Source organism: Crotalus tigris, unplaced genomic scaffold (assembly GCF_016545835.1).
Source record: "Crotalus tigris isolate CLP2741 ecotype Arizona unplaced genomic scaffold, ASM1654583v1 scf7180000017831.1706817, whole genome shotgun sequence".
NCBI classification, from domain to species: Eukaryota; Metazoa; Chordata; class Lepidosauria; order Squamata; family Viperidae; genus Crotalus; species Crotalus tigris.
Window position 1 is genome coordinate 1,697,251 of NW_024096660.1, and position 9,567 is coordinate 1,706,817.

At 39.4% G+C, this 9,567-nt stretch overlaps 1 protein-coding gene across 1 annotated transcript; it reads right to left on the bottom strand.

Annotated features, from left to right (window-relative positions):
* Positions 1 to 219: 219 nt before the first annotated feature.
* SPRED2 (sprouty related EVH1 domain containing 2) lies at positions 220 to 6,860 on the bottom strand (the record flags this gene model as incomplete). The annotated part of the gene is made up of 2 exons (XM_039343050.1): positions 220 to 5,614; positions 6,711 to 6,860. Coding segments are annotated over 2 exons (804 nt in total), but the record flags the coding sequence as incomplete, so codon positions are not given.
* Between the last annotated feature and the right edge of the window lie 2,707 nt (positions 6,861 to 9,567).

The window sequence follows — 9,567 nt, forward strand, 5'->3', positions numbered from 1 at the left end:
TCATTCATCAATTTTACACTAAAATTTATTGTGTACTAAGAAACTGTTTTGTGAAAACAAATAAATAAAAACAAACAAACAAACAAAAGTAAAAAAAAAAGGAATGCTGCTGTATATATTTTAGAAATAAGAAAAACACCACAGAGGTTTGTCTTGAATCTCATCAATTACCCAAAGTGTCCAGTTTGTCAAAACATGAAAAACACTTACTTGTTTTTATATGATGTATTTATATTTACATGGTACATTTTTAAAGCAATAGCTACAATGATCATACTTATTAGAAACAATAAAAAAGAAGTTAAGAACTAAAATGTACATCATACACTTGTATATATATTCTTTACACAGAGGTAAAAAGGCTTATAAAAATCAATACAACTGAGTTTTTAACTTTTAGTATACAGATACATAATGGAAGGTTGCTTCAGGCACTTAAATCTGTTAACGTGAGCAATAGCTTAAAAAAAAATCACAACTTAGGGAAAAAAAACCCACCTTTTCGTTAATGGATTGTTACCACAGATACAAAAATAAAATCTGAATCATTTCTCAGATGATTAATGTCAGTACTGAAAAGCTGAGAGGAGGAGAAAACCACACACTGATCAGCTGCAGTGTGGAAATCAATGGGAAATATTTACACACCCCCAGTCCCCCCCCCCAGTTCTGCTCATGCCCCTCTGAAGCCTCCTTCCCAAAGCAAACCTCTCGCTCCAACGCACAGAGAGAAAGAAGGAATGTGAAACAAAGTGCCAAGGATTCAAAGAAAGCCAAGGTAGAGATGGGGAAAAGGAATTTACAGGAGGAGGCAGATAGGAAGGTGGAAAATTTTAGCTGCTTTAACGAAATAAATAGGGGCATCTGAATGGGGAACCTTGACAATCCTTAAGATATCATCTGTAGTGTTGTGCTTCGTAGAGGAGAAAGACCTTACAGAAATTCAACTTTGCAACAATCGCTAGGATAATAAAGTTGTTCCATTATTTTATTTTTGAGGCTGGCTTGATGTTTGTTAGTCACCCTTTAGAGGGATGTCATTTGCTGTCAGGCACATAAATATGCATTTATCCCTTGAATCCCCCCCCCAATTAAAAAATAATAATACTAAAGTGAAGAGCTTCTTTTACTATTTAGCACTTTTCCAAAAAAGGATATTTAACAGCAGTATTTTCATTTTTGCTATGTATGTTGCCTATATGTTACAGACAAATCTCAGATTTGGAATTTGAAACATGAACAATGGAGATTTTAGAGCTAATTGACTCAAAAGTGAATTGAAGGCTGCAATTGAGGAATTGTTTTAAAAAGTTGATGTAAACTAGCCTGTTAAGGAGGTTATACGAATTCTTACTGATCTGCTAAACAAAGAAAAAAATATTACTTCGTTCTTTATGTATGTGAAAGATGAAGTTATCCAGTTCAGATTTTTTACTTTCTATTAAGGATGAAAGAACTGTTGAATTTCAATTCCTCATTTTTTCAAGCTTTAACCTTGGCTTATCCCATTTTTGTATTTATCTTTTTGAATACAAACTTTAGGCAACAATTGTACCATTTTTGTGCTGAATGGCAAGCATATTTCTCAGCAGAAGGCAATTCTACACTCTAATTATTTTTTGCTCACTTTTCTCCTGACACCTGATACTGTGTTGTTGTTTTTTGTTTGTTTGTTTGGAGAACTGCAAACCAACATTCTCACATAAGTGCACATTCCAAAAGGTAATTTAATTTCAATTCGGGTGTGGGTCCAAAAATGAAAAATCAGGTAGATTCGCAATACAATACAGAACTAAAACTCATTGACCCAATCCCAATGATGTCAAAGATTTGAGTTTGCATGGTCCTTACTTTAATCTTCATGATAGGAGAGTTTATAGCTAAGTACTCACTGCCAGAAGAAACCCTAGGTGGGCTCTGGAAGGGGAAAAAGCAGATTCCTTCCCTCCAAAGGAGGGCGATATTGACAGGGGGAGGAGCTATAGCATCAAATCACCTCAATACAGCCAGGAGGTAATACAGGCCCAGCCAGCATGGGAGCAGGCTATGTTTCATCAGCTCCTGCCTGTAAAGGCAATGCAAGGAGGAGCAGATTCAAGATCTTCTTAGACTGGTTTCCACACTGACACCTGCAAGCCAGTGTGGCCTCTCCTTAAGACTTCTCCTGAGGTGCCCTGAGTTTTAAGAGTAGCTTGTTATGGCAAAAGTATGGGGTGGAGGTTGTGTTCAGGAGGGCCGCTCATTGCAAGGGTGCTGGATCCCAGCCCATGTCTTTCTGGATTGGTTCAATGCATTCTATGAAGTGCCCAAAGCAGAGAGCAGCAAAAACCGGAAAAAAAAAATGTCATCTGATTGTGAAATCAATGCCTGAGTATAACCAGGGGTGCTCTGGCTGCAGGATTTGGCCACAACATCACAGATTGTTGCATATGCAATTAAACAAGATCAAAGCAACAACACTCCTGGAAGGAGCTGCTGGCCTGTTTTCGCATGGAACAATGCAAGCGTGTTCACTCTTGGTTGTTGCTATTTGGCAAAAAACGAAAAGCCATTTCCTTTTCTTTTAATTAAGACTTCTTTCAATGTGCAATAGAAGAGGTGGGAGAGGGGCAAGGTCACGCATGCCCCGGCAGTCAGCTGCCCAAAACAGGAACGACAGTGCCTGTTCTCACAAGCCAGCGCCTAGCTGCCTCAGAATATTCAGATTGTACTATGCTATATTATAGCTAAACTGTTCTACACTTTATTCCTTTGAATAAAACCTTTGCTATTTCCACATCATATATTAGAAAAATATCATTTCCCCAGTTAATTACAAGCCTTGTACACAAGACATGACTTTTAAAAGAAAATAAAAACCTCACAAAATTAAGGTTATCGCTTCACCCTGCTGTATTTTACAACTCAGAAATCATAGAAGTGGGTTTGATACAGGTTTTGCAATGCATGCACGCTTTATACACTACCAAGTTATATTGAAATTCACTGCTTGCCAGTGTCAGGGTGCCTAGTGATTCCAGCAGGGCCCACCTTAAGGGCTACTAAATATTTGAAGGGTCCTAGTATCTTTCAGGGAAAGATGATAAGGAGGGTCTGGGATTTGTTTTGAACTATTCACCCTGCTTCTCTGCAGATGCCAAATATGCTGGTTCAGTGCATTTGAGAGTGGAGAACAGGGTGGCCTTATGCCAACTGCAGGTTGATCCTTTTCTCTGCATAGCAGATAGCAGATAGCTGAGGATGGGGTGGGGGTGGGATGTTGGTTTAGGCCAATAACAGAGAACCTGAAAACACCCTGGTGCAACTTTGCCTCGTTACCTTTTCTTCCTATCTGGGCATTATGTCACTGAACGGGAACAGAGAAAATAGTAACATTGACCCGACGTCACTAAGAATTATTTATATTCACAGTATAGTTTACTGTGCAGATACAGGAACTTGAGAAATGGAAGATGCATGCTGCCTGGATGGGGAAACTGTTCTCAGTCAATTTCACCTAAGAACAAAGGCATGCAGGTTAGTAAAGAAAAGGGGGAGAGACCAGCTACAGCACACATTGGTACTAAAAGCATGAGTAAATGCTTCTTTTAATTCTCCCCTCCCCATTTCCGCAATATCTCTGGATTCATGATTGGGACAACATGTGTCAATTCCTCTTAGGCTTTTCTTTAAAGAAAGAAAAAGAAAGAAATGCACTTCCATTGAAAGAAACTGAACAATTAAAACAAACCCATGTTCCTGCCTATATCTAAGTGATTGTCAAATGCTATAGCGGTGGTGCCCTTTGGCTCTATTAAATCCATATCTAACAAGTAAAGGTGCAGGAAGTCCTATGTCCTACTCTATGATAGAAAATGTTCAAAGCACCCTCATTGGTTCAAAGGCCTTCAAGGCAAAGACACTGGCCAATGATATGCCTTGCAATTGAGATTTCCCTATATTTCTGGATTAGTCTGGAAAGCATAAGACCTCAGATTAATTCCAGACGCACTCCCACCCTGGATTCCAAAAAGGGGGGGATGGAGGATTCTTTCCCTTATCTTTAGCATACTGACCTGTAGACAAAGTTTAAAGCAACATTCCCTCTTTTTGTTTTCAAGGTACACAAGTGCATGAGTGTACATGTCAATTTCAAATATGCGAACTCCCCGTTTGCCTCAGATAGGAACATCACAGCGTAAAGACTGTTTTTATCGGGAAGAACATCAATGCAAAGCTAATTTTTCCACTGCTATTTGGAAGAGAAAGGCGATGGTGGCTGGGGAAAGAGGAAGAGGAGAAACCTATTTATAAAGATTTCAATTTGTGTATAAAAATTGGTCTGAAATCACAGGACTTCTTGATTCTCACATATAATACAGGTAATACTAAGGCTCATTTCCCACATTTTAGCTGAACCCTCAAAAATCAGAAAACCCCAGAAGACCACCAAAAAAACATGATGGAACTTTCCAGGAAATGTAGGTTGTGCGATTGTTGGCCCTACATTATCGTGGTGTACAGTTATTACCCATAAACATCTTCTGTATACACAAAAATCCATACCCTCAAACTGGCTGCAAGGTGCTCACAATTCAAAGTGAGATTTCACTCCATTGTTATATACTCTCACGGGTGCGACGAGCTTGCTAAATATAGGTTACTCCTGTGAGATGTTCCAAATTCCATCCCATTCAACCATTCCCATCTCAAACGCTTTCCTTGAAGGAGGGAAGGAATAATCACACAGAAGATCTTCTGCTGGATGACAGATCAATAATACAAACGTCTATGTGGTACATTAGTCTGTTAGAACTCTGAGAGCAATCAATGCATAGCAGCCAAGTGGGAGGGAAAGAGAAGGAGCCGTCTGGTTCCTAGATTCCAACAGGCTCCCAAGGCCGGCTCAGTTGGGCACAAATTGAGAATGCTCCAGACCAAGAACGGGAAGAAAACAGGCCTTCACTAGCTTGGAGCGCTGTCATCCAGCTGCTTTGTGTTTCCCACCACAGCACCTGCACATCACCCCACAGTGGTAGCAAGTCCGGAGGGGCAAGTAACAGCACATACAAGGGGCCAGAAAGGACAAGGCAATTAGGGCCAACCACCGGAGGCAAAACTTCTCATCGCTGGTATCACAGGAGCAAGGGTCCATATAGTCGCCTTCTGGATCAGACATGCAGTGATAGAGCATACTGTCTGCACACCACATGCAGCTGACTCGGCGGATACAGCTTTGGACTCGGTCTGGAGCATCCTGGCACTGACCCCGCCTGTTTTCCTCGTGGTTGAAGATGTCTCTACAATAGACACATCGTGACCTTTCCCCGTCTTCTTTTCGCCGCCGCTGTTTACATCTGGCTGGCTGAGTTTTTATCACGGCACCCTTAATATCATCCCCTTGATCAAAATCAGTGTTACTAACATAAGGGTAATTGTAGTCATGTTTTGAGGCTTCCGTTTTGGCAAACCGCACATAGGAGTCGCCATCATCGGGATCAATGTACTTCCCCCGCACAGGGGTATGACGGTAGTCCTCGTAACCTGTCACCCAGTTCTTTTCCCTTGGATTAATCCGTACAATCTCCTCATCATCGTCGGGGAAGCTGACATGTCGGCAGGATCGCAAAATTGACTATAAGTGAGAGAGAAAGAGATTTAAGAAAGCGCAATTTTTTAAGCAAGCAGGTGGGTGTGACATTTAGCAGTAGATTTATCAGAGATACAAGCACAGATAATGACACAAGTAAACGCAAAGGCTAAAAATATTCTATGTACAATAAAAGCCAACAACAGAAATTATTGTGGAACATGAAACTGTAATAGGATAAGATAAAATAAGATAACCTTTATTGTCATTTTTTTTACTGTGGGCACAATGGCACACATCAAAAATGAAATTTAGTTGCCCACTCTAAAAGTGAAACACATACATGACACACACCTAAACATACTATGAACATATGTATAGACCCACATCCCTACATATACATAGCAAATAAATATTAAATACTGTTCATCTTGAATATATTAATGGAAGGAGGAAGCTTGAGAGTTCACAAGGTTAATGCTGTATGGAATGAAACTATGCTGAATCTGAATTCCCATAGAAAGGTACCCTTCCTCAACTGATACTCTCTAGAGTAGGGAAGGATAGTGAAAACGATGCCTTTAAGCTTCCTCTCCACAGGAGGACACAAGCTGGGGTTTTGGAGTTTCCCACAGTCACTTACCATGGCCTTAACTGAAGCCTCAAACACTCCAAGATTGCCTATTTCTTCTGAACTTAGAAAGCTAAGCTATATAACCAATCATTCTCGTGACTGTAGCATTTGGAGAGAATATCAATGCATTTTCAATTACTGATACAGTCAAAATTACAGTGCTGTTTTTTTTAGTACATATTGAGCAGGGTAGGGAACAGACAGTTTCAAAGATAGCCTCTTTTTAAATAGGTTACATTTTAATTAAATTTAAAATTTTTTAAAAAAAATAATAGGAAATTTTAAATAGGCAATACACCAGGCCTAATACATTTTCTGCTATTTCCCAAAAAAACAGCTAACCATGACTTGGAAGATAATAGAGTAGAACTCCTGTCACAGAGCTCTATCAAAGAGCTCCTGCTTTCGTACATGCAGATAGTCACCCGACTTTCTGGCCAAGCCAGTATGAAAAAAAAAATCACCATTCTGGAACAGCAAGGGAAAAAAATCTAAAGAGCAGCTCACTTGTTCTAGATGGTAATGCTCAGGGCTAAACTGGTCATGAAAGTGGCCACGGGTGCAAATTCGATGATGCTCAAAGGATGGAGAAGATGCTAGTGTTCGTAAAGGCTGCTCTCTTTTCTGAGAAGAATTAGAAGAACTGTCGGTGGCATTCTGTAAAAAACAAATGGGACAATATTAGCTAAGTTATAAATACAATCTTTCTGCAGATTTGGGTCACAATAGACACCTCCCTCTCTAAATAAAAGCTGCTAGATTTTAAACTGACCAACTTTTCCAAAATCAGAGGTGGTTATGTCAAACCCTAAAACCTGGGAAAACAAGTCACAATTTTTGTATTCAAATACAATGTTATAGCTAAAACAGACTGAACCACAGCTTATTCATTATTTTTAATCTAGTATTGTTGTATGAACCCAGGTGGTTTACAAACCAATGTATACAATTTAGTGTTAAAAAGCTAGTTGAATAGTCAGTCTAACCTACATAAGGGATTTAACATCACATTGTTTAACCTCTTATTTCATGAAAAGTAAGGAGACATCGGGAACACACTGTTGTATTGATAACAGCATCCCTGGGTCAGATTTCACTTTCTTTAGTGTACTGTTTAAAATCATGGCTCTATGTTAAAATACTACAAAAATTTGCCCCTTGCTACTGTCTATTATTGGCAGAGACCAGAAGAGTCACTATATAGTGATTGCATAGTTCAAAGTAGGTGGGTCTTAAAATGTTAATGTTAGGAAGCAGAAATGTACCTAATCTATTTAAGTTGCTGCTATACAAATTATAGCCATAACATCAAGCTTCTACCCACACACCTGCCTCCCATTTGATAAATTCAAAGGAATCTCTGTATACTACAATTCAGAGAAAAATAACAAGGAGTAACACTTATTTATCTTCATTTATTCATCCATCACATTTTTATATCACCCATCTCACCTAAGTACTCTTGCATTTGCATTTCACGTCACTCTAAGTTGCTCAGGCTAATTTTTCTGCTTTTTAATAACCAGGAAAAATTTGGACACATTTCTGATTTTTCTAGAGCAAATTTGTACTTCACACTCAGCTAAGAAACAGGAATTGTTTAATTTCAACCAATGTGCAATTGGGGAAAAAAATGTACAGTGAGAATTCTCAAGTCACAAAGTGGTGTGATACACTGAAATACCCAGAGTTAGGAACCACATGCCAATATTCTGAGTTGGGACTATGCAAAGGACTCCTTTGGAGGTGCTAGAAACTGCATATGAACACAACACACACACACACACGCACACACACACACACACACACACACAAGCTGATAAAAGAAAATGGGATTTTAGCCCTTTTATAAATAATGTGTACATCTGAAATGAGAAGAGTTAAAAACACATTTAAATCCTTATCTGAGGCACAGTATACACTCTCACTACTCATATACAGTTTTGGCCCTCCAGATAGGCTTTTAACACATTCTCCTGGAGCCCTGTGATCCTAACTTGCAAAACTGGGCTGACATCTGCTGCACAAATGTTAGATCTTCATGCTCGTTACCTTCCAGGTAAACCAACATTCTGGCCTGTCTCAGAGCAGAAAATGAACTGTGTAGGCTAACTTCACCTAGGATTATCTACTACATCACAACCTCTTGGTGCTGTACATTGTTAAGTCAACCCAATTCTTACGAAACAATCTAAAGTGTTTCATAGATAGATTAAATGGCTGCTTAACTTCCATTTCTTCCCAAAGAGAAACTTTGGAGCAATAAAAGTAACTATGCTTTTATACAAAGCTTCGCATATTTTGAATGAATATTTTCAAAGTTTTAGCTGCATCAGCTGTTGAATTCTATTTTGGCAGTGGATTCCAGCTCAAATAATGTGGATGAACATCATAACTGCAAATAAGTGACCCCATCTGACTTCTTAAAATATCATTCTGTCTGCTCTGAGACATCTCTGCTTGTAATAACTGTCTTTTTAATATATCAGCATAAGCTCACAAATGCGCAGCTGAAGTTCGGAAGGAATTTTTAAAAGCTGTAAATAGCAAAATATGAAGGCAGAGCATGTGAGCAAAATTTAACACAATTTTTTAATTCAAATGCTTCTATTACAGACAAACATGGTATTTCATCTGTCATGCTATTCTTATATTAAATCCTAGATAGAGGCAAGAATGGAAAAAGGTACACATGGTCTAGAGAGCCACATTTAACACAACACTCCAACCTGCATCACTATGACTCTTCCCCTTTAAAGAAGCAACAGAGGCACTCAAGTTTTGATTCCCATAATGCTAAGACACTATACTGTCTTAGCACAGCATCCATTTAAAGGTCCACAACATTCATTTAAGATGTCAACAGTTAGCCTTACTTTTCTTGTTGCCTGTTAAGAGTATGTCTACATAACCTCAATCCAGAGACTGCTTGCTGGCCCCAACTGACATTTTGTACTTCCAAGACTACCCCAAGAACATGCCACTGAACTGCTAAGTTTCAGAATAAAAGAAGTTGTACAAAAATAAAACCCACATTTTAATAAATTGACCAATAAAAAAAAAAAACCAGAAATGTTTGTCCTTCTTCCACCTGGTGATATATCATCATCATCATCATCATCATTGTTATGTCCCGAGCCTTTGCAAACGGCTCGGGCGTTTGCAGGCAGTCCCGGGCAGGTGCCAAGCTGCCCGGGACCAGACAGGCTGTCGCCAGCGCCGTGCGCATGCGCGGGTGCTGGCGCGGGAAAAGTAACCCATTTACCCGGGAGTTGCCTATATAAGAGGCTGTGAGGCGTTTGGGCTGAGCTGAAGCCATCTTCCTGTAAGCTGAACTCTGAATAAAAGAACTTGAGAACTCCAG